This window comes from Aspergillus candidus, assembly GCF_002847045.1.
Source record: "Aspergillus candidus strain CBS 102.13 unplaced genomic scaffold BDW47scaffold_6, whole genome shotgun sequence".
NCBI classification, from domain to species: Eukaryota; Fungi; Ascomycota; class Eurotiomycetes; order Eurotiales; family Aspergillaceae; genus Aspergillus; species Aspergillus candidus.
The window spans coordinates 352,669-377,350 of record NW_020194011.1 but is presented as its reverse complement, the minus strand read 5'-3'; the positions used below and the strand labels follow the sequence as shown (position 1 = coordinate 377,350).

Here is a 24,682-nt window from a genome sequence, read left to right as displayed (position 1 = left end):
ACAGGTTCAACCCGAGGAGGAGGAAGAAAAAGAAGAAGCATAAGTAGAAGACGAAATAATCATGAAAACTGCTTCCTGAGATTCTCATACCGCGAAGCTGGATAATCGATGAAATTCTTCCTCGAGTCCAGCCCGCCCGTTCCACCCAAGCTGTCAACCAACTGCAATATTCGTCAGCACAAGTACAACATACCCAAGGAAACAAAGAAAGAAAGAAAGAAAGAAAACCAACCGTAGCAATCAAGCTCCCGTTCCCAACCTCTCGATCCCCACTAGCCTCCCACCACATCGCACCCCCGAGACCCTTCCGCTTGATATACTCGGCCTTCTCCCTGACAGTATCTTGCGTATCGTAGCTGATCATGACCCTCCGCTGCGAATCATAGCTATACGTCGCCCCGATATCCCGTTCAATGATGACTTTCGCGCCGGGCCGCGGCAACGCCTTGACGTCCCACACGTCAGGGTCCCAGCTACCGTTCCCACGGCCGCTGGTGTCGTCGACGCCGGAGAGGGGCTTACCGGGACCGTCGGTGTTAGCGAAGGAGCGGCCGTACAGCGGGATTCCCAGGGATATCTGGGAGGGGGGCACCCCGGCGTCGATGTACGCGGCGATGGCTTGCTCGGTGTTGAAGGGTGTGGAGAGAGGGTTGGCGAGCGAGGGGTTGATGTTCGCTGTGTGGGCGGCTGTGGTGTCTTCTTTGAGTGCGTAGTCGTAGGCCATGAGGTTGATGAAGTCGGCGACTTCGGAGATGGCTTTGAGGTCGAGGACCTTGTATCTGGTGGGGCCTGGTTCTCTTAGTTGTTTTCTTTCTTTTGGGGATTGATTAACTCCATGTATGTACCTGCTGCGGTGGCGACGCTCAGGAGGAAGTGTTCGCCCTTGGCATTGGCTTGGGCGTATTTGTCGAGTTCCTATTGATCGGTCAGCAAGCTTCGTTCTCTGAGGAAGAAGGGAAGAAAAATCAATATAATGCTGACCTGTCTTGTGGCCCTCAGCAACTGAAGCATGTTCTCCCCCTCCTGGTCATTCAAAGGATACTGATCAACACGCAATTAGCAAAGTCGAAACGTTCAAGGCATGCGCAACAAGATCAAGAATGAAAGGAGAGAAAGCAAAAGGGACCAACCTCCCAATCAACGTCCAACCCATCCATTCCCATATCGCCCATCAACTTCACCGCAGTCTCTGCAAACCGTTTCCTACCACTCTCGCTGGACGCTGGTCCCACGAAGTGCTGCGAGAAGTCCCAGCCCCCGATGCTCAGCATCACCTTGAGGTTGCGATTCCGCTTTTTGAGCAGGAACAGCTGCTTCGTGGAGCCATACACGTTATCCCCCGTGCTGCCGACCTCGCCCGAGCTGGGGTCGCCGGGGTAGCGCCGCTCGAGGTCGGCGTAGACGTCGGTGAGGAAGACATCTCCGTCGGGGTGGATGTCGGCGAAGGCGTACAGCACGTGGGTGAGCTGTTCGGCGGGGAGGGATTCGGCGTGGTAGTTTCTCTTGAAGATGCCCTGGAACAGGATAGAAGGACATACTGTTAGTGAGTGACAGTGTGTTTTGAGGGTAAGGGAATGAGATTGATAGGTGTCGAACCCAATTGACAAAGTAAGCCATGGAGCGATATCCTCCAGAAGCGCTCTCCGGCCCTGGAGCCGGAGCCGGGGTCGGGATCGAGGTCGATCCAGGTACTCCAAGAGACAAGCTCAAGCTGGCAGATACAGGAACGGCGACTGCCGTCGCCAGGTGCCCGACGCAAGCTAGACAGAGGAAAATAGACAGGGAACGGGCCATTGTGTGCTTGTCTTATATGCCACCCACTGCCTGAGCAGGACTTGTAAGGAACGGAAGGGGACTGGGAGTCCTGGTTATCTCATTTCAAAGAACGACTCCACCATCTGGACTATATACTACGGTGCTCAGGCTGGCTTGGGCTGCGCATCGCAGACTTCATACCTGTCACGTTGCCCTGGTATGCTGAGCGGCGATGGGTCCAGACCAAGGGTTCCGGGACATGGTCTCATGGAAGGCGTGGATGCAGGGATTAAGAAATCAAAGACTTTAATTCTCTCATCTGGCTCGTCATTGGACAATGCTGCGGCCGTTTCCTTGCATTGTGTCCGTTCTCGTCATGACGGGGGTCAGATGTCGAAAGTCCGGGTAAGATGGAGAGTTCAGGTACTGTCCGGGCAAACCAACGGGCGATGAGATTACCCGAATACACAGGGGGGTTCAAAGTAAGATGTCAAGCCTCATGAACGGATTTGGATATCTCTGCTATAAAGAACGGTCGTATCGATTGATATTTCCAGGGGAAGGACCAACAGACGGACCCAACACGGAGCGTCGATAACACCCATTCGAGTCGACGCCAAAACGGAAACCCACTCTATCCCTAACCGGATATCGGGAACATGCTGATTTCAATAACGTCGTTCTTTGTTGGGAAAGATAAGACAGGGGGGCAGTGATTTCGACATGGAGGTCAAAGAAGGACGAGTCATGAACGGCCATGTGCATGGCCCCCCTTCAGACACATGGATCCTCAAACGGGCTTAGACAGCCACAGTTTCAGGTGGGGATCTTGTACAACTCCATGATGCCTTGGTGATTGACGAAAAAGGACTGAGAGACAATCTCGGCAGATTATATTCCAGGCCTCCATCGTGGTATCGCGGAACTCAAGTGGTACGGTGGCAAGTATTGCAAGTGTCGAGGAGGAGCATGCCAGCGCATTAGGGCTGACGATATTTGCCCCGGATCACCATCCATCCCTCTGATGAAGTCAACTCTCATTGACGAGATTGCATGTCAGACGTACCATCTAGTCCCTGCATGCTTCTCTCACTTGTACTCCAGAATATTATTTCGCGGGGAAACCCTGCTGATAGTCTAGATCCCTGTTACTAGCTTCTTGGGTGTATGATTGATAGTCAGACTGCGCTAGACTGAGTTATTTGCCCATATTTCAAGGCTCAGCAGTCTAGACGAACGAAATTTGACGAAGAAATTATATTTGAGATAGATCTATCGTATGAGAACCACCAACTGACAACTCAGAATCAGCCCCAGTGGTTCTTCCCCAAGCTCAAGCATACACACGTACACACGCATACCAAGGAAAAGTACGGGGCAAGAAAGAAACAGGAAAAAAAAGAAAAGAAAGGTTCGCCCAGAGACGTCCGTTATCGCTAACAACAAAAGAAAATGGGGTATATTCTGAAAATGTAACAAATGCACTTGACAAAACACCGTATGCTGAAGGGTTAATCTTCTTCCGCCTGTGTTTTGATTTTAGGGAGCGGTGGAAATTATTAGTGAGACACTTGTCGTGGTCGTAGTATGTCGATTCCTCTGGTAACTGGGGCTTTTGCCAACTCTCGAGCTAGTTTCAAGCTTGCCCAGCGGAAAGCAACCCGACGCCTTGATCCGGCCGCAGAATCGGCCCCTGTAGGGCAGTGTATTCCGGTGGGGGTGGACACGGGGACGAATCAGTAACGGGTGCCCTTCGTGGAGAAAAGAACTCCGCGTTGACCTCAGCCTGGGAGATATCGAGTTCGGAGCCCTTCCCACCTAGGCGTGGCTGACTGACAAGCTGGATGGGCACGCGCAGGGAAGCGGATGGGCTGACGAGGTTTGCGCAGGGGGTGTGATAGGAGATGCTCAGTTCGAGGGTGTAGGTGCGGGAGATCAGACACGAATGAAATGTCGGGACAAAGGCCTTGGACGTTGGGAGGGTAATGGGAATGACGACCGACGCGGTGTAGTAGGTCTGCCTTGCGGGGCTGGTCGACGACGCCGCGAGGGAATCTTCCGACGAGGTGGACTGCAGCGAGTCGCAACGGTCGAAAGTGACGGCGGAGTGCTTGGTCCACTGTGCAGAAGCGACACAGAGCTTGGATAGCGGGGCGGTCTCAGAATAGATGCCCCGGCCGACCTGCGTCCAGAGCAGGGCGCTCGAGGCTGACGGATAGTCCGCCCAGGGCTCGGCGCTGTAGAAGGTTGATGCGCGCAGACGAGACCAGACGGTGCCTAGGCGCGGGGGCAACTCGGAGCCAACAGGGTCGAAGCGCAGATGCACGGTGGCAGCGGTGCTGACGATGTCGCTGTCAGCACCATTGGGTGGGCTGAGCCGGACGGGTTTGGGTTGGGACGCGGTGACCACGAGCCGGCCGAGCTTGCTGCGCATCAAGCCGCGCTTGACGTCTTTCTCTCTCCGCGTGCAATAGACGCTATCCTGATCAGTGAAGTTGAGGGGAGGCTCCTCGTCAATCACGGGGACGACGCGCACTTTCTTTCCGGCGGAGACGAGCGTCTTGGTGTCGTTTCGGCTTGAGTTGGATCGACGGTTGACAACCACGCGGATTACGTACGAGACGCGGCACATTTCCGGGGATAGGTCATCTAGAAGGGATTTTCCATCGCTGGCTAACATGGGATCACCGAGCGATGGGGGGACCATGGTGTGGGAGCGCCCAACGTGCTGGTTGGTTTTGTGATGGCTACATGCGTGGGGGAGCAGACGATCGGGCACGACGAAAGTGAAGGGAAATTGGTAGGTACGTCCCGGTTCAAAAACTCGTGGTGTAGGGTAAAGAGTATCGTCAATGGGTTGACGCAGGCGCAGGAAGGTCTGATAGGCCCCTGTGCGGCCGGGCAGAGCAGAACGCTCGACAGAGGTTCTCGCTGTACCTTTTTTACTCAGTATATGATAGGCACCATCCACGGTAGGCAGCATACCTTCAAATGTTATATCAACTTCGTCGAAACGTGTATCTCGGTCTACTGTCACCATCGCCGTTCCTTCGATGCGATCTTTGGAGGTGTATGAGTTGACGAGCCCATCGGCCTGGTTGACCAGCTCGATATTGATCTTGGGCCGCGCATAGTTGGTGAAGGTCTCGAGAGAACTAGAACCTCGGGTTGAAAGGGATGACGGCATGATTTGAGATGTGACTCAATATGCCTAGGTAGGGTCTGCAATATTAAGAGGTGAAGGAAGGTAGCTTGTATATATATGGGTGTATACAGCGAGAAAACACGGGAAGGGAAACGGCGACCTTGGGGTTAAATAAAAAGATAAAACAGGTCGATGCTTCAAGGATCCTTTTCTTTTCTTCCCTTTTTTTTTTTAAAAAATTTCTTTTTTGTTTAAAACAAAAAAGAAAATCAAGAGCAAAAAAAGCCGAGGGAAGCTTCGCAGATGAATGTAGGGATGGTGTTGTGGTTGGGTAATGGAAAAGCACAGTGGAGCAGAGCAGATATAACTAGTCTTGAAAGTATGTATTTATCTCCACGCCTTGCCGGAGAATAAATATCCCAAGTGAGATGGAAGCTTGGGTCATAAATACACTGACATGCTCCTCGTTCGAATGGTTTGAAATCATTCTGCTGAGAAATCTCCCTATTTTTTGGCAGGTTGTGACTCAAGTTGAGCTTTGTTCGTCTTCCTATTTCGTACTAATGCACGCCCTTTGACGCGTCCAAAATATCTGCACAGGGCTGATTAATATGATTTCTGGCTCATGATTAGAGATGAAGCTTGTTCCATGGTGTCTGATTGGTTATCGCGCCTTAGGATCGGCCACGCCCGAGGATCGGCCACGCCCTTGCAATGACATCCCTTGGCAGGACGGAATGATCATACGCAATCTTAGTATTCTCGTGAATTAGTCATGATCGTCTTGAGTCCCTCGTACAGGGTCCATGTAAGAGAACATCGGTCAACCGGTAGATCGGGTCACATAAAGATCGGTAAATTCTTTCAAAGCTGGAGATGATGTCAAACGTGATTGCAGATCCTCCAAGACCGAGAAGAAGAAGCAGCATTTTGGAACCATCATCGAGATTATTGACAATGGTGTATGGTTCTGACGATAAATTACGCAACCCGATGCTATACTCCAGCGAGTAAAACCACCAACTTTGCACCGAGTCGGTAAGCCAGTCGTCCTTGGTCAGGAGCCCATGCTCATTGTCACGATCCTATGAACCGTGGCTAGATGTAGCATGGTGAGTCTGGAATCGGCCGAAGGATTCGACGTGCACGCCCTTTAGCATGGGCGGTGTCCACATGGTCCTTTTATTGGCCGTGCCGTCGGGGGATGTCCTGGTACGGCGAACTATAGGTCCTGCTTTCTGATTAGTGTAGAAAGACATCTGTTGGATGATACGTCTAGATCAACGACCGCCAGAACATACCTATCCTACCATCCGAGTGGGCTTGAAGACACATGGGACATTTGATGGCAGGTTCCACGGAGAAGGGAAGAAGAAAGTTGATAGTGGGATCCGCTCCCGATTCGATGAAGCTGCGATGATAGCCGATGCCGAGCTTAGCCGAGACCTAGCAATACCAACATCAATCTTATTGCGGAGGATTTATAACATCACCTTGTCAAGTATGCACTCATGGCGCCATCATAATCCTTCACCAACATGGTCTTACCCAAATTTATATCCGCTGCTATCCTTCGGTTCAAACTTCTGCCCTATATCTTAGCTTCCCAGCTGCTTGTTTGACGGTGATGGCACGTCCCCCCAACGAATCCACTTGCCGGAGATAGCCATCGGCGCCATTGTCGGGACCCGCACGTCCCCAATATTCGCTAGTCCGACATGCGCCATGGCGTGTTTAGACGGCGGGATGCCGACTTTCAACGCCTTTCGGGAAAAGACTAGTCCGTCCGTCCATAGAGATGGCTACATCTCATGATCTTTTGAACAATCGCTTCAATTACCGCCCCAGTCAGCCCTTGCGGAAGATCAAATTTTGAATGTCAAAAAGGGCGCCAATGGAAACGCCATGGAGACTAGCAGACTAGCGGTTGAGCGGACTTCGGAGCGGACTTCGCGAGCGGAGTGAGAATTGGACCCTATAGTTGACCCGACAAAGTTAGCGTACTTGATCTGGGTGGGTTGCTCGTAGGCCCCATCTAAGTCTATCACCGGTGGTAGATTGTGATCAACCTTTTTGTGTCATGATTCAGACTAATATTGTCAGGCACATGCTTTCTCAGATTTCCTTATCAATAGTTTGGTAGTCATTCTCCCCTGTCAGCTGGGACTGCGTAACTTTCACTGTATCAACGGTATGGTACGAGCACGAGAAGGAGTGGCATATTACAGGATGTTGATAGCGTGGTGAGGTACTTGCATTGGTGATGCGAATATACATGCAGAGGAAGCGAAGGGAGGAGAGAAAGCAGGTAGACATGCCTGAGGTTCTTCATGAACACATGACTCGGACTTTGACTAAATTCAACGTTGAACTATACATCTTCAAACCATGATACATCATACACTATCTAACTGTCTCTATACACCCAAACTTTCATCATCAACACTTCCGGACAGGACAGAATCATGAAGTCTGTCCTCGGTCACGAGCAGCTGCTCCGGAAACCAAGAGAGATCACCAGCACCAGAGGACTGTTGGTCATGATTTAGAACCATCAGAGCCAACGCTTTTCCACACAACCATGCTTGGACCATTCCTTCGCCCGAGAATGCACAAGCTACCCATTCGGCACCATGGCTGTCTTTGTCCCCGCCTCTCTGAGTGGCAGAGAGGGGTAATCTACCCACCCACGGATTCCCATCAGCACTGAATCCCATATTCCCAGTCCACATCTGTTCCACGCTAGGTCCAGAAACGGCCCCCCAATTCTCTCGACCGAAAATACTACTTAGAGCGCCAGATAGATGGATATCTGCATAGAAACTCAGTTCAGAGTCAGTGGAGATGCCTATGTCTGCAACGCCTCCGGTTTGGCCTTGGGCAAATCCACCACCAAACATCATCTTGGCAGCATCCGCTTGACCCCCAGAAGGCAACTGGGTAAGATAGTCAAATCCTCTTTCATAGTTGAACAACCAGGAATTCTCTGTGCCCTGGTTTATGAATTTGACACCGGCGTTTTGTGCAGACATTTGTCCTCGAATCGGGTAAATGCGGCCTCTCAGACCTGGGACGAGATGACCAACGTGGGCATTGGTGCAGTGAATGACATGGCGGGTGCGGATTTTGCCTCTCGCTGTGACAACGGAGCAAGGAAGATCAGGAGTGTTTGTGTTGTGGTCATTATGGATCGCTGTTACGGGTGTGTTGGTCTCGATGCATAACTCCCCTGGGAATTCTTGATGCAGACGTGCCAATACGCCAGTCACAAATCTATATGGCCAAAGCGCACCAGCCGGGCCAGCGATAACGCCTCGAGCAGTCGAGAGACCGAATTTCTGGAAAGTGAGCTGCATTCTTCTGTACGGGGGTCATCTTTCACCAACCTCGGGGATATCCTCTCGCTCGAATATCTTCCATTCGGCGGCTTCTTCTGGCATGCATTCCTTGAACCTCCGGATACAACGAACAGATTCCTGCCATTTCTCCTCATCGAAGTAGGCACTCAAGAACTGCACTTTTCTTGTCTGAGATTCCTCAGTCAACCCATACTCATCCGCCACACTGAGTATCTCCGGAAGATGGGCGAGTCGGAACCGCGTTATCTTCTTAGCCGCCTCTAACCCATACTTGGCTTCAAAATCGGTGAACTCCTCGACTGTTTCCAGAATGTGGCCTCCATTGCGACCAGTCGCACCGCTACAAGTATTGCGCGCCTCCAGAATAACGATCTTTGGACAAGAAGAGTTTTGCCCTTGGCCACGGGACCCCTTCAAAATGGTTCTAGCGATGGATGTGCCGGTAATCCCCGAGCCAATAATCACGATCTCGGCTTGGCTGGGTAGTGTCGACGACTGAGCCTTTGCCAATTTCGGGTGTGGCTGCTTCAGCCAGAAAGAAGTAGTGGTCGGGGTTGCAGGAATGCCTGGATCGGACAAGGCCCGCTTTAAGGCGTCCTGTCGGGCCTTAAGTGGGATTGCCGGATCAAACAGTGAGGCTTGTACGAAGGCCATGATGGGAGGGGTGACAAAGATGGGTTTGAGAAGGTATAGTAGGTTTAAAAAAATGAAGAAATACGCTTACAGCTTTGACGAGACATGCGAGCTTATCAGCGATTGATAAAGCCGAAATGGTGTTGTTCGGCGTTTCGGTTGTTGCAGCTAATTGGGGATAGAGCCAAGACGGAGTATTCCTGGTGACTATCACAGTGCCCGATGAGGAAGGCAATCGTGGAACTCGGCAGCAGTGGAGAATATACTTGGCTTCCCGAATAGCTAGCCTTATAGTGTCATCCGCATTGCCTGGTAAGGGCATTTTGCGCGTTGACAGTGCTGGCTGATCCATGTTAGCTCGGAAATTAGGGTCAACCTCCTACCCAATCGAGGCCCACGCCATGATAGAATGATGAAATAGGAATAAGATGGTTTGATTATTTCTTGATTGTCTGAGCGTCCCATACAGCAAACTCTCCTAATTGGGTAGATGAGAAGCGGGGATCAGTGAGGGGCATTGCACGTCCGAGCCCAGGCTGAGATCAGACATAACCCTCATCAAACCGACATTTCAGTACACAACTTCAAGGGATTTGCATCTCTCAATTATGACACAGACCACGACAGCTAAGATTTGGCGCACGACAGTCGCGCAGAAGCGCAAACAGCTTGCCTCTGCCATCCCCTCTAAATGGAGACTGGACGACAAACTTCTCGCATCGTTGCCGCAAAATGGCAATCTAATGGAAGCAGATATACCTCGTCGCAGCGGTATTCTCTCCGAACGAGAACTCCAGATTACAGAAAACTATACAGCAGAGGAGCTCCTCCGGCAGCTTGCGGCGGGTGAGGTGAGCTCGCTGGCCGTGACGACTGCGTTTTGCAAGCGTGCAGCTATTGCCCAGCAGTTGGTAAGGTCATCAGATCATCTCAATCAAAATCAGCCTCTCTAACTTGATAGACCTCCTGTCTGACTGAGCACTTTTTCCCCCGCGCCCTGGAACGAGCCCAGTATCTTGATGATTACCTGAGGCGAGAGAAGAAGGTGGTGGGTCCTTTGCACGGGTTGCCCGTCAGTCTTAAAGACTGCTTCCGTATTGAAGGAATTCAAAACACCGTGGGCTATGTTTCATTTCTTGAGCATCCGCCGGCCAGCTCAAATTCGCCATTGGTGAACATGCTGCTAGACAAGGGTGCAGTGCTCTACGTGAAGACGAATATCCCGCAGACCTTGATGGTCTGTACCCAACCCTATGTTTTCTCTCTACACTCCATTAACATAGACCCAGACCGGCGATTCCGAAAACAACATCTACGGCCGCACATTGAACCCGCACAACACCAACCTGACAGCCGGAGGATCAAGTGGCGGCGAAGGGGCGTTGGTCGCCTTCCGAGGCTCGATCCTCGGTGTGGGGACAGACATCGCAGGCTCCGTCCGAATCCCCGCTCTCTGCTGCGGCGTGTACGGGTTCAATCCGACGGCCAATCGCATCCCCTGTAGTGGGCTGGTAACCGGGATGAGCGAGGGCCTCCCGGGACCCACTACAGCAGCAGGGCCGCTCGCAAACAGCCTGGGAGATCTCAAGCTGTTCATGTCGCACGTTCTCGGGGCTGAACCCTGGCGATACGACGCAACAGCCAGCGCAATCCCCTGGCTCACAGGCCCCAGCCTTCAATCACCACTTACCATCGGAATCCTTACAGAAGACTCGCACTTCCCACTGCATCCCCCGGTGCGCCGCGCACTAGAATCCGCCATCAAAGCATTGTCCGCCAAAGGCCATCGCATCGTGCGGTTGGGAGATGCGCCCCAACGCAGTGTTTCCTACGCCAACCGTCTCGCGTTCCAGTACTTGACTATGGGTCCCCGTCTCGACCACATTAGCCCCAGCGGGGAACCTCTGATCGCATCCGCCGCTAAAGCCCCGTCTCCGATGTTTTCCGGTCCATTTCCCGTGTCGCAGGATCTGGAGACCTTCACAAAGATCGACGCCCTGTACAATGCGCGGGTCGCGTACGCGGAGGCCTGGCGCGAGGCATGGGTGTCGAATGGCCTGGATGTGGTGCTCGGGCCCGGCGCGCAGAGCACGGCGGTGCCGCACGATACGTACGGATGGCCTCTGTACACTGCAGTGTGGAACGTGCTTGATGTATGTTCTAGTAGCAATTCCGTGCGAGGGATATAATTGCTAACCAATCCAAGTACCCCGCGTGCATTATCCCTTACGGGAAAGCGTCGCAAGCGCTCGACCCCGAGCCGATGGCGATCCACGATGGCGTCCAGCCAAGTTGTACGTCGATCAATCGATTGATCCTAGGGTGAATCACGGCTGACAATTACTTAGATGACCCACAGGCCGTAGACGGAGCACCCTGCGCCCTTCAGATTGTCGCACCGCAATACCAGGACGAACGATGTCTGTCAGCAGCAGCCATAATTGAGAGGGATCTTCAGTAGACAATACTATATACAGCACGTAGCCCTGGGACCATTAAAGCCATTTCCACCATCCTATCCTCTTATTCTTTCCACATTTCAATCCTACTTAACCGTCCTAGTACTTACCATCCTTAATCCTATCATATCGCCTATCTATGATACACTACTGAGACCCCCCCAACACCCCACTCTCCACCCAGACCCGCTCATCAAACCCCTCCATGCAAGCCCGATAGTCCTCCCCCGCGGCAACCCACCCTTTGATGCCGCCCTGCAGGACGAGACTCTGCATGGAGCGATCCCCGCGGTCCTCCAGTAGGTCCGCGAACCAGTTTGCGGCGCGGGTGCCGCGGCCGGCCGATGATCCTTCGTATATTAGCTATTTTGATATTTTTTCGATTGTATTTTCATTGAAAATACAATTATGCTACCTAGCATGATAGGAAATTTTAAAAAATAAAAGAATAAAAAAAACTCACCGCAAAACCACAAAACATGCTTCACCCCCGCAGCAGCGAGCATTTCGTAGAGGGTGGGCAGCGAGGGGTAGAGCGTTTGGGCGGGGAGGTTGAGGGAGTGTTTGATGGTGCCGCCCTTGTTTGTCAGATATATATTTCGATATTTGTATATATGGTATAAGAAAAGAAAGGAAAATAAGAAGAAATACCTCATGATCCGTCCGTCGCAAATCAACAACGACATAGTCTTTTCCTGGGACACGGCCTTGCTGCATCCACTGCAGGAGCCGATCGCGGGGGATGGAGGCGGCGATGGTGCGGGGGGAGGGGAACGCTGCGTGCCAGGGAAGGGACATGTTGTTCTTGTTTTATTTTATTGATTTTTTTTTTTCGGTGATTTATCTATTCTTTTAGATGTTGTTTATAAATGAGTCGTTGGCGTGGTTGGAATCCGGTGAACTCGGAGTGGGTTCCGGAGAAAAAATAAAGGCGTGGATATGGTTGGTGGGGTCGGATTAGTCGGTTTACTACACAGTGACTGTGGGTAACAACTATGCGTGCTCGTTCAATAAAAAGCTCTGCCCTTTCTATTCTAGCTGCTACTAGGTATCTTAGATCTTCAAGGAGTTATACTTGGGTTATCTTAGTTTACCCAACTGTGACAGGAAAGTATATGTTATTTATCTGATAATGGTCAAAAGCGGTACATTTACAAGATGTCCCGAGTTGGAACTTCATATCCTATCCGGCTGTCTATTCTGAACTGCATGCATACTTTGGTTCAAGTCAAGTTGTATTACTTAGACCTCAAGTTCCTCAATTCCGTAGGTGGATCAAATTTTAATCTCAGGTCCAGTGGTAGATGCTCCAGTAGTAGACGCTCGGCTTCTCTCCCTCACTATGATCGATCAATTGACAGTAGACTACTGCCCACGATAGACATGATCGGGCTCATCTTCAGCCCGTTCCACATCCTCCGCTACACTGCTGTGTCCCGAATGATAAAGCATCAGCGCGACAGCCGAAGCCTGGAAGGTCGCACGGACAGTCGGCCAGCCCAAGATTTCATCGTCGAGGTCCCTCTCTGCACACACGAGCAGGACCGTGTCGTCTCGTGTGGACCTCTCGTCCAGGATGGCAAAGTAGCTGGGCATGATTTCCGACTCGGTATTTTCGACAAGCTTCAAGAGCAGTTGGTGACATTCTTGGGGCGTCTTTCCGATGAAGGGAGAATTTGGGTTGCTGTCATTCTCGATTGGTGCCTGTGATGGCTCATTGTAGTATTCGTCAATGCTGTCCACAAAGACAAGACTCCGGTCGTCTTCTTTAACGTCGCCATTTCGCTCAATGAACCGATCCATGACCTGCAAAGGGGTTAGTATTGAGCCAAGGCTAGGGAGGGGAAGCCTGACCTCTTTGCTCAGCGGAGCGGCGCAGACTACGGGAAATAAGGCTACCATCTTGGAACGTATAGATGCGATAGGGAGAAGAGCATTCAGGTAACAGAGCAGAAAAAATCCAGTAGGGATGGTGTATTAAAGCAGTGCGACTTGTTTAGTCTCACAGCCTGACATCATGCTGTGAGTCTTGGCGGCACTTGATCAAGCTTACAGCTCAGCCCGTATGACTAAAAGCTACGCCAGTGACTACGTTGCTTGTTTTATAGTGGCTGAGCCAGTATGCCCTTTCTATACGGCTCGGCTTATTTTTAGATATATACTCTCTATGTTTGATCTGTCGGAAACCAGACAGTGCATATAAGTGTACTCAAGGAGCTCAGATAGCCGAGTGATGTTCTTTGCGTCACAGCCTTACTAAGATTCTTACCAAGAATTGATTAAAGAATCCTACAAGGCATACTACCAGAAAAACTACCAAAAACCTGATACAGAACCCTGCTAAGTGGGCGCAGCCTAACCCAAAGACCTGCGGCGCGGCACAGGCCATGTAGCTTACTATACAGGGGTGTCTGGGGATGTCAAACCAAGGATGCATACCCCAGAGTGGGGTATAACCCTAAGGCCCCACCCACTAGAACTCTATAACAACCCTACAAAGCATTTATGTAGAATCCTTCGAAGCAGCCGTGTGGAGTTCATAGAGTATGTACTATATAGTATCAGTACCACCTCAGCTATACTTCAGTAAATACTATACCAATCAAGTCTCTTTCTTGACAAAGGATTGTGAAAGCTTAGCTAGTATAACTAACACAATCATTGCGTGCCTGGTCTAGGCGGGCACTCATAGTATGCCAGATTCCCTGTACCAATAGAGGCTATGACAGCCTTGTTCTTGTCTCGGCAAGATTAGTCGTCCGAAGTATACGCAATCATCAAGTGTCTGACCTTGTGTAGACACTTATAATCTATCAAATCCCAGTCACAATAGAGGCTATCACAGCCTTGTTCTTGTCACAGCCATCAATCTGACTCCCGCGTTTTAGCCCTAAATGGCTCCCCTCTCGAGTGACGTTGAAATTCTTACGCAGTTTCAGCGGTTTACAGCCCTTCGAAGGCGAGGTGTCAGGCGCATTCGAACCTGCAAGTGTAGGCGATCAACTGCCTCACCATTTTCTAGATCGGGGCTGGCTTCTGAAGGCGATATGTTGCTATAATCGGCTCCGTGATGGACGGATTGATGATATATAAGGAGAGACTGGACTTGCTTTCCAATTGCCTCTCCTTCCATCTTTACGCTCTCCATCAGTCTTGTCTTGATAACAAAGTCATCCAATATGCGCGCTTTCACATTGATCGCTCTTGTCCCTTTTGCTCTCGGCATCAGCCAGCATCCTATGTTAAACTTGGATTGTACAAAATATCCGGGGCCTTGCAACAATGACTGCTACGCGGCATATGTCGCTAACAAGCCGTTGGTATGGAGAATCTGCCTCCCGCAGGAGAGGATATGGGCGCTGACTTCTGTTTTTAGATTCTGAACTACAATGGGCCCGATGGGAAGTCCGGCGCACGCCGGAAGGCGGCTGGTTGTGTCTCCCCTTCCCCATGTCGCAATGACAAAATGAAAAAACAGAGTAAAGATGACGATACCTGCGATGAATATCCTTACGCGTCTACCAAGGAAGGTGGCACCGGAGCAATCATTCGGTGCACTAACGGAGCTGAAAACTCGAGAGAGGGTACGGACTTGAGTAGCTTCTTCCGATCTACCTGTGGCAATAAGCCCTGCACGTTCCGGGTCAACTTTGGAAATCCCGGTGGAGGTGGCAGGTACGTTTTCCCGCTTCCCCAGTTTTTGCATTCTTTTTGTGTGTGTGTGTGTGTGTGTGTGTGTGTGTGTGTGTGTGTGTGTGTGATTAACGAATGTGCAGTCCCTACTGTCTTAATGGAAATAGTGCAAACGACGGTTACCAGTACTCGTTTAAGGGTGGAGGAAAATATGACCTTGCTAGCAGAGGTGCGCGCATACCCAAGATTCACCAGGTCAGACTCATCATTGACACCGGTTGCAGACTTCGACGATATCGAGGACAGCCCATTGGGCCTGCACGAGCCAGATCCAGCCGATTTTTTCCACCCTCATCTCCGCCGCGAGTTCCTTTTGGAGGACGGTAGCCGCACCGTCCTCTCGTCGCGCGACCAAACCACCTCTTACAACGATACGATCTTCTACTCCCTGCGCGACGGAGAAGTGGTCGAGACTAGAGCGGTCAAGGAATTGCTCGGCGAGGAGAAAAGCCCCGAATTGCAGCACCCGTCCTTGCGTCGTAAGAGAGCCCTTCAATTCGCATCGTAGGCTCGACGCATCGAAGAGATTGTCCTTGGTTGAAGTAGCCGTCTAGGACGAGAACCCAGCAAAGAAAGGTAACACATGTGAAAGGAAGGGAAATTGACATTATAGCACTTTGATTTCGTGGATTTGACTGCAATCGGGTTGGCATGTCGACTGGCTTGCAGGGCATTTTCCCACACATTTGACCATTTGTATTTTGATAGTTTTTTTGACCATCAAGCAAGTTTTTCCATAGCTCTGAATATCATGGGCTTTTCCATCACCCATTTCCACAGCTATCATATAAAAGATGTCCCTATATCGAGTATCCTCATTCTTTTTTTGTCTAGAACTTGATACCTGCCAGAAACATGATAGTACATAAGAAAGTATCCTCTAGTGAGATCCGTAGAACAGATAGAGTAGTCGTAGATATATCATTTGCTAATTATAAGCTTGGCATAATCTCAATACAAGTCCCCAAGTCAACAATATAAGAAGTGTGCCAAAGATTACTTACAGAGCGCAGAAAATGTCTAGATATATTTGCAGCCTAGTAGTATGCTTTGCAACATCTTATATTCTCGGGAAATCTTACAACCACTGCTTGTTTCCAAGATGCGAGATGAACGCACCGCCAAACCCACCCTCGATACTAGCCTTCTCCCAAGTCGACCTGACATGTCGGACGGATTCTTCCGGAGTGATCGGACCCTTGAAGTGAGGCGCATAGGTTGTAAGATTGCCCATGAGTCCTGTCAAGCCCTGGACCTCTTCCGGAGTGGCTGTGAGTTGGTATGCATCAATCAACATGTCCAAATGCTGCAATCTTGATGCCAGGAAGGAGGGATACGTACCATCCGTGTAGCGACCCACCTCCACAAAACCGGGACTGATACTCAGGAAGAGGACACCATTTTTCTTGTATTGCGCGTTGAACTTGGACACGATGATATTCATGGCCGCCTTGGAGGCAGCATATAAACCACCAACATCAATCTCGATGTCGTTGATCACGTCGAGATCGGCCATACCGGTAGAGATGGTAATGACCTTCTTGACTTGGCCCTTCAGGACAAGAGGCAGGAAGAGATGAAATAGGTGGATGTTACCGACGACGTTGGTCTGCCACAGCTGCGATGAGACTGCCTCAACCTCCTCAGCCTTATCGGCCCTGTTGGATATATCGCATTAGCCACAGACTAGCGCTAGAGGCAAAGAGACCTACAACGCGCCGATAGGTCCATAGGTGTCCAGGTAGGGCACCAAGCCTGCATTAGCCACCAGGTAGTCGACACCACGCTCGCCCACGATCTCAGCCGTGTCAGCCGCGGCTTGCTTCAGGGTGCCGTAATCGGTGAGGTCTCCACGGAGGATGTGAATATTAGAGCGGTCGCCTAGCTCTGCCGCTACCTTCTGCTTGGTCACAGCTTCATCGCGTACCAGACCAACAACCAGGTTCTTCGGGTCTTCCGAGAGCTGCCGGAGAAACTCAAACTAGCCTGGATCAGATTTAATGCGACGCGCGGTCGAGAACAGGCTTACTCCTATTCCCCTGGACACTCCGGTGACAACGTAAACAGACATGTTGCGTGAATGCGAAATAACTCAAAGCTGGTTGAATTGAGGGTGTGTGAGGGTGTAGGAAACCGCAAAAAGCTAGTCTTGACTGTTATATCTGTGGAAAGAATACCACTCGGCTACAAAGATATTATATAGATACTTCTTAGCACTATGGGTACCCTTTTATAACACATCTTATATTGGGACATAGTTCAATAAACAAGTATACCAACATATTCTACCAGGTGCTTAATAATTCTGCTGGATGAATAATGATGATAGAATGGGATGGAAAAATGGCGTCCTTAGCCCAGGTTGCCGCGTTTTGTCATGATCAAGCTAGGCGCCTTCATCTCGCCGTAGAGCCTAGGGCTTACATGCATCCCTGGGGACTTGCATCCAATCTCGCTCGATATTCTAAAAGAAATAGAAATTCCATTAAAGCAATCTTTTGTCAACCTTGATATCCAGAGTAGGTTAAAGGCATAACTATTGAGTATTGGTAAGAATGCTGCGCTTGTATCAAGTAGCACTGGATATAGAATCTCCTAGAAAAAAAGGTTATCTAAAGTCCTTATCTGATGATATCTTTCTCTTTTCCTCTGTCAGCAGAACTTCCTAGCCTACTCTCTTTCTCACGTCTTAATCTTCCAAGACCTTGAAGATCATGTCTGGGGAATATGGAGGTTTCCAGTTCTTGGTTAGAGCGAGGAGTGTCCAAGGATGTAGATACTTTACTTTCGCATGTAATGAGATTTTGCAATCTTACACTTTGAGAACAGTAATATCAACATATATAACCCTACTCCAGCTTAGACAGTGTCTCGGCATACCCTTCTCCAGTTAATATCTGTCTTGAGAAGTAACACAATCCTCATGGGTCTCTTAGTGAGTTTGCGTCTGAATATCTTCAAAGCGGTGTCGTCAGGGAGAGGAAATTATGGTTATATAGGATACATTATTATGATATTCCAATTTATTTGAATATAATGGATAGCACAATCAAGATGTAACTTCAGGCACATGATCAACCTGTTCCCTTTACAGAAACTTCCAAAGATGTCACTACTGTAACAGCATATCACCAACATGCCACGACATCATTGATATGGTTAGACTTTCGAGTCCTCCCTCGTCCAGAATCGCTCCCTGGACTATTCAAAGCTACCCAAAACCAGAGTTACCTAGCCAGCACTGTTCCTATGCCGTTGAAAGACAAGGTAATTGATCATTGTTTTGTAGATCTTTGGGCGAGGATGAGAGAACACCATATTCCCACGCGAACTTGAAGGCGATAAATTTAAGAAGCAGAAGAAAACTACGCCATCCCGAGACTCCAGTTGAAGCACGAAATCGCGGAGGGTGTGCCATAGGCCCCAGAAGGGACAACCGGGGTTGTCCTCATACCACCACCCTAGACGGAAGCATCTGGGGAAGCGGCGATATGGAAGCTGAATTGCGAATGAAGGCGATAAAATCACGATAGGTCAACTGCAAGGACACTCAGAACAGTCCAGCTTTCCGTCGTCAGGAGCGTTAAGCTGAGAGATTTTCTGTCCAGAATTGAGACTAAGGAAATGACGCCATTCAACTATGCCCATGGCAAGGCTATGGGATGTTGGGGCCTTGCCACTATTCGCAATCTTTTCGAAGTCAAATATTATCAACATTTTGACCGTCTTCAAGATCCTTCCACGATATCTACCTAGTTGACTATTTAGATCTACCCTGGTCTAGACAAGAGAAGAGCAACCGATGCAGCGTCTTGGCACCAAACAATCCGACTGACGGGGAAGAGAGATGAAGTATGGATTCATCCAGAGTGGACCTCTATCCACCAGTGAGGAGGGTCTCAAACCGGATTAATCAGGACGTGAAGATGTTGCGGAGCAAAGCCCGATCACGAGAGTTCCGAGGTCTATATTTATATATTAACATATTATACACCCATATACCTCTATTTTACATACAATGTGGTATTGTATATGATATGGATGTTATTCGACATTTTTCTATAATATTTATATAAATATTCTACGTAGAATTCCCCCTTGCCACTATCATCGAATTCTCCCGACGAAGAAAAACACCGAACGAACCTCGGCATCTCCACCGACCAGTCACATTCCCCGGATTGAACTCGCGGATCCACCGACCCCGTTCTCTTCATGTGCGAATCGCCTCATTTATTTCTCCTTTCCTCTCCTCCTCTTTTTTTCCTCGACTGTCACTTTTCCTCTCTCATCTCCCTCTATCCAATTCAATCTCTCCAAGATGAGCTCTACCGGTGACTACGAGGCCGTCCGCAAGGACATCGTCGCCCAGCTGAAGAAGCCCGACTATGACGACGGCAGCGCCGGTCCCGTCTTTGTCCGTCTTGCTTGGTATGTTCAACCTTTTCACAAGACCGCTTATAGAAAAAAAGAAGAAGAAGAAGAACCAGAAGAAAAGCTAACTTCCTAAAGGCACGCATCAGGCACCTACGATGTCGCCAGCGACACCGGCGGTTCCAACGGCGCCGGCATGCGCTACGAAGCCGAAGGCGGCGACCCCGCCAACGCCGGTCTCCAGCACGGCCGCGCCTTCCTCGAGCCCGTGAAAGCCGCCCACCCCTGGATCACCTACTCGGACCTGTGGACGCTCGCCGGCGTGACGGCCATCGCCGAGATGGGCGGGCCCTCCATCCCCTGGAAGCCCGGCCGCACCGACCTCGTCGACGACAGCAAGGTGCCCCCGCGCGGCCGCCTGCCCGACGGCGCGCAGGGCGCCGACCACCTGCGCTTCATCTTCTACCGCATGGGCTTCAACGACCAGGAGATTGTCGCGCTGTCCGGCGGCCACAACCTGGGCCGCACGCACGCGGACCGCAGCGGGTTCTCCGGGCCGTGGGTGAACAACCCGACGCGGTTCTCGAACCAGTTCTTCAAGCTGCTTCTGCGGCTGACGTGGACGAAGAAGACGATGCCGAACGGGGTCGAGCAGTTCGTGTACAACGATCCCGACGCCGAGGCGGACGACGAGCAGCTGATGATGCTGCCGACGGATATCGCGCTCATCCACGATCCCAGCTTCCGCTCTTGGGTCGAGAAGTACGCCGAGGATAAGGATCTGTTCTTCGATCACTTCTCGAAGGTGTTTGCGAAGCTGATTGAGTTGGGCGTTCGTCGGGATGAGAGTGGCGCTGTCGTCAACACGGATAATGTCAAGGGTGGGTATATCTCTGCGCCTCAGAAGAGCCCTGTTGCTACGGGGCCGGCCAAGAAGCCTCGTGCCCGTCTGTAAAAATATTGTCTTCGCCTTGCCTTGTCTTGTCGTTTTATTTCCCCCCTGTTTCTTTTGTTCGGTTTATGCGTGTTTGATATGTTTGATAGAGCCTGCGGTACATACAGATAGATAGAGACCGGCTTGTATTTAACTAGATATAGATTATCATCATACCTCTTATACCCCACTCTCGTGTCATTAGTGATATCTAGTAGTCTGAACGAAATAGTACTTAGAATCAATTCTATCTATGGAAATTCATATCGATTAATACACATCCAAACTCCAGCCAAATCCAAAAGTTATATACTTACGGCACCCTCTTCTTCTTCGCCGCCTTCCGCACCGGCCGCTTGCGCACCGGCTGCTCAACCACGCTCGAGTCACTACCGTGCTCATCCCCGTCCGGCACATACACCTCCTCAACCCGGCGCTTGCGCGTCATCGACCGCGTCATCGACCGCGGCGTGGGAACCTGTCCCTCCGGCCCCGAGTCACTGTCCTCGGTCTCAGCCGCCCCGACAAACTGCGGCATGGCCCCGACCCCACCCGGCCCCGGATCCTGAGTCCACGACTGGGGAGACGCCGGCGCGTTGTCGTCGAGCTGCATCTCCGTGTCCATGGCGTCTTCGTACACCGTCGCCGTGTCGTCCAGCAGGTCCGTCAGCTCGGCTGCCGGGTCCCGGTTGCCGTAGATCGGGTCGAAGTTGCCGTTGCCGTTGCGGGGAGGGCTTTGGCCTGCCAGAGCGTAGTCGAAGATGTTGGGCTGCTGGTTCGGATTGAGGCTCAGCAGCTGTGGGTTGATGGTGTTGGTGTTGAACGCGGACGGTGTCATCATGTTGACGGGCGGCTGGGGCGAGAACCCGGGCATGACGCCCGGATTGAACCCCTGCATCGTGCCGGGGGAGAAGTAGTTCATCATGTTTGGGGAGAAACCGCCCATCATGTTAGGGTTTAAACCGCCCATCATGTTCATGGTATTGGGCGACGGATTCGCCGCCGGGGCCGCGGCATTCTTGCCATTCCGGCTGGCCTGGCTGCTGGTGTTCTCCTGACCCTTGGTATTGGCCGGTTCATTGGCATCGCCTTGGTTATTGGCATTGTCTTGGTTGTTCCCATTGCCCGGGTTGGCATTGCCCGGGCTGTTGGCATTACCGTTACCATTGCCGGCCACCCCCGGCAGGGGACTTCCAAACGGGGATATGACGGAGTTGAAGAAACCCGGAGAGAACGTATGGGCGCCTCCAAGCATTCCCGGTGTGAAAGGAGGATTAAAGTTGGGCGAGAAATAGGGGGAGATGTAGGGCGAGTACCCGTGTGCATTTACCAGAGGAGACAACCCCGTCGCGTTCATCAGAGGAGACAGTCCAGTTGTGCCGCCCGTGTTGAACATGGGAGGCATTCCATGAGGAGGAGTCCATCCGGCCATGTTGCCGAGCAGTGGAGAGAACCCCGTTGCCATCCCTGCATTGTTCATCATGCCGTTCGTGTTGCTGTTCGCGATGTAGCTCATTGCGTTGTTAGCCCCCGTGTTGTTGTTCGCATTGTTATCCGTGTTGTTGTTGTTGTTCGCCGTGCCGTTGGGGTTCGTGCCGTTTAGATTTAACATCCCGGCCAAGGGAGTCATCCCTGTAGACGCATTCGGTAGCAATCCACCCATAGCAGGCGAGAACCCAAAAGGCGGGATCCCAGGAGGCGTGAACCCCGTCATATTACCACCCATCTGCGGGTTCAGCCCCGGCACGCCAGAGTTGAGTTGGCCGTTTGGTGACGACAAGATGCCCTGCATCCCCTCCGAGCCCTGCGACATCCCCCGCGAGAACGACATCGAGCGCGCCAGCGTCGCGGCTGCAATGAAGTTGGCGTCGGACATGCCCATCGGTTGGTACCCCCCGTGGGACTGGTAGTAGTACGGCACGTCAAGGGGCAGGATTCGGTTCCAGAACACGGGCCTGGGCACGGTTTCCGGGTCATTCGTGCTGGCCCATGGGTTGTGGTGCTTGAGGATCGGCCGACCCTGCCGCTGGTGCTCGAGCATTTCACTAACGGTGCGTCGCGCAGTGACGAGGACCTCCCGGGTCGGGTTTGGAACCAACTCGTAGATCAGAAGCGGGATTGCCTTGTCCTTCCACCAGGCTTTGGGGACCTTTTCGAGTCGATTGAGCCGCCGAATGCCGCCGACGACGAGTCCGAGGTTCATCAGACTGTCGTAGAGGCGGACTCCGCCCTTGTCCTCCTCCCCCCGGTTGGTGTCGGTCCAATAGACGCGGAAGTGGTCGGTCTGGCAATAGATGCCACCCAGCCAGCGGTAGACGGCTGTCTTCTCCACACCATTAAGGTCGGTGTACATGATCTCGATGTCGCCGGTGTGCCGTTTGGTGGAAATCGAGCCGTCCACCGTGACCACCATGCGCGCCGGCAGCGAACTGAATCGCTTGCGCACAAGCAGGCTGTCCATTCTGTGACATCTCGGGCAAGCTTCCCGGGTCTCTCGCGAGAAGTGACGCGGCAACAGCTCCGGCATGGGCACTGTCTTCTCCTTGCGTCTTTGGGCCCTGCCCGACAAGATGACGGAGGATTTTTGTTGCATGTCCGTCTCTTTGAATGGACAGAGCGAACCTTGACAAGACCTCTCCTCCTCCACGGTGTACCGGAACTGGGGGAAACTGCCGGCCGCGGCCTTCCAGACGGACCAAAGAGGGCCGTTGTTGCCCACGACAATGGCGGGCTGTTCAGCGGCGGCCACCTCCCAGAAACGGTCGCGCATCTCAATGCTCTGGGTCACCGTGCATACATCCCAGTTCACATCGGTGGCTTCGATGAACGCCTTTTCCACGCGGCCAAGTTTTTCGTGCCAATGGGGCATTTGCCGATCCATCACCGTGGATCCGACGTCCAGCATTTTGCCGACGGCGATAACGCAGTCCACGGCGCATGAGTTGTTGCGGAATACCGGTCCGCGGCCCCGGTAGATATAGGCGGTGCCGTCCTGCGTGAGCATCAACCGCTCGGGGTTTGTGGGATCCTGCATGAGCCGCACCTGGGAGGCTGCTGGGAAGGAGCCGATGAGGGATTTCAGCAGGTCCTGCTCTCTTTTTGCCTCGACCAGTGGGAGCGGGGTCCGAGGCGTTGCGCTGGGGTGTCGTTCCAGCCCGGCGTAAGCAAACTTCATGACCGCCCTTTCCACGGCCTCGGCAACCTGGTTGTGTGTGGGGTCATCGATATCCTGCACCAACTGGCCCTCCAATTGTTCCCGGGTGATGCGCGCGCTTCGAAGCACCTCGTCAGGATCCGGTGGCGGAAGCTGCGGAGCCGTGCTTGACGGAAGCATCATTCGCTGGACCCATGTGTCGCTCAGCGTGTGGCTCGCCCCGGGGGGGCGTACAAAATCTTCGGGCACAGTGTCGGTTTCTAACGGCGGCTCGGGATGCAACTTGCTGATGGGGAGAAAGTCCTCGTAGTCATTTTCCAGGCTGAGCAGCCGAGGCCCAAAATCCCGAGTTTCGTCATAAAGCTCATGCGTCGTTTTCGGCCGGTGCATGTCCGCCATGTGGTACATGAGCTTGTATAGAATCTGACAAAATGTGTTCACGCTGAGGCGCGAGAGAGGACCAGTCTGGTATCCCCAAGTATAACGTCTGACAAGTTGATGAAATTGCCCTCTACTATAGACTACCAAATCAACAGCCTCACTGGCAGTATGATTTAAGAACGTCCAATCAACAGGAGGATCCGGCAAAGTCTTCAATTGAAACTTCCAAGCATTACTGTCCGAAAGAGAAGCTTCAACCGTTTCTGAAACCCCCGGCTTGGGTCGGCCGCGTCGGCGTTTCGTTCCGCCCATGGGGACATCATCATCAGCCATGTTGCAATAGTTCCACACGACAAGAAAAGTAAAGAGGATATGAGAAGGAAAATTGAACAGAGATTTAGCAGAGAATGGACCGAAAGGAGGATATCAAGGCATAGAAAAGAAATTGTTCGAAACAACAGTATTCAACATGCAGCACATGGGAATTCGGATGCATTAAATGCACAATCACCAGGAGCATCTCCCAGCCAGTCTCCCAAAGACAAAGAAAAGGCCCTTGGTAGTGGCCTGTTCAAAAATAGAATTGAGGATTTCGAATACATCCCATGTTCTTCAAGGGCAGAGATCATTGTCTCGATAGACACCCGTGGGTGTTCCCCAATCATCATTCAAGCGGTTGATGTCCGTTTTTTTTTTTCTTTTAAGAAATGAAGAACCAGAGTTGACAACGGTGCGGACCTTTGTTCAGGATATCCCATTCCGTAGCAATCTGGCGTCGATGGAGTCGATCAAAGA

At 51.6% G+C, this 24,682-nt stretch overlaps 10 protein-coding genes across 10 annotated transcripts; 3 read left to right on the top strand and 7 right to left on the bottom strand.

Moving 5' to 3' along the window:
• Nucleotides 1-59: 59 nt before the first annotated feature.
• Nucleotides 60-1,794, bottom strand: BDW47DRAFT_134178 (glycoside hydrolase family 18 protein; the record flags this gene model as incomplete). Its single annotated transcript, XM_024818028.1, has 6 exons — nt 60-161; nt 233-789; nt 846-915; nt 982-1,041; nt 1,131-1,514; nt 1,597-1,794. The coding sequence occupies 6 exons, from the start codon at nt 1,792-1,794 to the stop codon at nt 60-62; spliced, it is 1,371 nt and encodes a 456-aa protein (XP_024675047.1).
• Nucleotides 1,795-3,049: 1,255 nt separating this feature from the next.
• Nucleotides 3,050-4,989, bottom strand: BDW47DRAFT_74707 (arrestin (or S-antigen), N-terminal domain protein). The gene is made up of 2 exons (XM_024819742.1): nt 4,741-4,989; nt 3,050-4,692 (listed from the first exon to the last, which is right to left on the bottom strand). The coding sequence occupies exons 1-2, from the start codon at nt 4,940-4,942 to the stop codon at nt 3,392-3,394; spliced, it is 1,503 nt and encodes a 500-aa protein (XP_024675046.1). The 5' UTR covers nt 4,943-4,989; the 3' UTR covers nt 3,050-3,391.
• A 2,328-nt stretch (nt 4,990-7,317) lies between these two features.
• On the bottom strand, nt 7,318-8,913 carry BDW47DRAFT_115615 (NAD(P)/FAD-dependent oxidoreductase; the record flags this gene model as incomplete). Its single annotated transcript, XM_024814819.1, has 2 exons — nt 7,318-8,238; nt 8,287-8,913. The coding sequence occupies 2 exons, from the start codon at nt 8,911-8,913 to the stop codon at nt 7,318-7,320; spliced, it is 1,548 nt and encodes a 515-aa protein (XP_024675045.1).
• Nucleotides 8,914-9,001: 88 nt separating this feature from the next.
• On the top strand, nt 9,002-11,421 carry gmdB (general amidase GmdB). Its single transcript, XM_024819741.1, has 5 exons — nt 9,002-9,803; nt 9,854-10,129; nt 10,182-11,045; nt 11,099-11,186; nt 11,241-11,421. The coding sequence occupies exons 1-5, from the start codon at nt 9,501-9,503 to the stop codon at nt 11,351-11,353; spliced, it is 1,644 nt and encodes a 547-aa protein (XP_024675044.1). The 5' UTR covers nt 9,002-9,500; the 3' UTR covers nt 11,354-11,421.
• A 77-nt stretch (nt 11,422-11,498) lies between these two features.
• Nucleotides 11,499-12,149, bottom strand: BDW47DRAFT_123092 (putative arsenate reductase (Arc2); the record flags this gene model as incomplete). The annotated part of the gene is made up of 3 exons (XM_024815991.1): nt 11,499-11,701; nt 11,815-11,929; nt 12,003-12,149. The coding sequence occupies 3 exons, from the start codon at nt 12,147-12,149 to the stop codon at nt 11,499-11,501; spliced, it is 465 nt and encodes a 154-aa protein (XP_024675043.1).
• Nucleotides 12,150-12,716: 567 nt separating this feature from the next.
• Nucleotides 12,717-13,253, bottom strand: BDW47DRAFT_123091 (uncharacterized protein; the record flags this gene model as incomplete). The annotated part of the gene is made up of 2 exons (XM_024815990.1): nt 12,717-13,157; nt 13,206-13,253. 2 exons carry the CDS (start codon nt 13,251-13,253, stop codon nt 12,717-12,719), a joined length of 489 nt encoding a protein of 162 aa, XP_024675042.1.
• Nucleotides 13,254-14,530: 1,277 nt separating this feature from the next.
• BDW47DRAFT_123090 (deoxyribonuclease NucA/NucB-domain-containing protein) lies at nt 14,531-15,552 on the top strand (the record flags this gene model as incomplete). Its single annotated transcript, XM_024815989.1, has 4 exons — nt 14,531-14,671; nt 14,728-15,026; nt 15,128-15,213; nt 15,269-15,552. 4 exons carry the CDS (start codon nt 14,531-14,533, stop codon nt 15,550-15,552), a joined length of 810 nt encoding a protein of 269 aa, XP_024675041.1.
• Nucleotides 15,553-16,026: 474 nt separating this feature from the next.
• On the bottom strand, nt 16,027-17,198 carry BDW47DRAFT_100384 (SDR family oxidoreductase). The gene is made up of 4 exons (XM_024811417.1): nt 17,074-17,198; nt 16,757-17,025; nt 16,386-16,702; nt 16,027-16,313 (listed from the first exon to the last, which is right to left on the bottom strand). The coding sequence occupies exons 1-4, from the start codon at nt 17,113-17,115 to the stop codon at nt 16,123-16,125; spliced, it is 819 nt and encodes a 272-aa protein (XP_024675040.1). The 5' UTR covers nt 17,116-17,198; the 3' UTR covers nt 16,027-16,122.
• A 2,167-nt stretch (nt 17,199-19,365) lies between these two features.
• Nucleotides 19,366-20,507, top strand: BDW47DRAFT_134176 (peroxidase; the record flags this gene model as incomplete). The annotated part of the gene is made up of 2 exons (XM_024818027.1): nt 19,366-19,475; nt 19,557-20,507. 2 exons carry the CDS (start codon nt 19,366-19,368, stop codon nt 20,371-20,373), a joined length of 927 nt encoding a protein of 308 aa, XP_024675039.1. The 3' UTR covers nt 20,374-20,507.
• A 158-nt stretch (nt 20,508-20,665) lies between these two features.
• Nucleotides 20,666-23,905, bottom strand: BDW47DRAFT_115612 (uncharacterized protein; the record flags this gene model as incomplete). Its single annotated transcript, XM_024814818.1, has 4 exons — nt 20,666-23,489; nt 23,523-23,596; nt 23,636-23,659; nt 23,699-23,905. The coding sequence occupies 4 exons, from the start codon at nt 23,903-23,905 to the stop codon at nt 20,666-20,668; spliced, it is 3,129 nt and encodes a 1,042-aa protein (XP_024675038.1).
• Nucleotides 23,906-24,682: the final 777 nt, after the last annotated feature.

Excerpts from the sequence above, each read along its gene's own strand:
- BDW47DRAFT_100384 (XM_024811417.1), bottom strand. The coding sequence starts at position 17,115 with ATGTCTGTTTACGTTGTCACCGGAGTGTCCAGGGGAATAGGA. Across the intron at positions 17,026-17,073 it reads GAGTGTCCAGGGGAATAGGA|TTTGAGTTTCTCCGGCAGCT; the intron begins GTAAGCCTGTTC and ends GATCCAGGCTAG. Across the intron at positions 16,314-16,385 it reads GGTGGGTCGCTACACGGATG|CCACTCCGGAAGAGGTCCAG; the intron begins GTACGTATCCCT and ends ACCAACTCACAG.
- gmdB (XM_024819741.1), top strand. The coding sequence starts at position 9,501 with ATGACACAGACCACGACAGCTAAGATTTGGCGCACGACAGTCGCGCAG. Across the intron at positions 9,804-9,853 it reads CAGCTATTGCCCAGCAGTTG|ACCTCCTGTCTGACTGAGCA; the intron begins GTAAGGTCATCA and ends CTAACTTGATAG. Across the intron at positions 10,130-10,181 it reads ATATCCCGCAGACCTTGATG|ACCGGCGATTCCGAAAACAA; the intron begins GTCTGTACCCAA and ends ACATAGACCCAG.
- BDW47DRAFT_74707 (XM_024819742.1), bottom strand. The coding sequence starts at position 4,942 with ATGCCGTCATCCCTTTCAACCCGAGGTTCTAGTTCTCTCGAGACCTTC. Across the intron at positions 4,693-4,740 it reads AGTTGATATAACATTTGAAG|GTACAGCGAGAACCTCTGTC; the intron begins GTATGCTGCCTA and ends TGAGTAAAAAAG.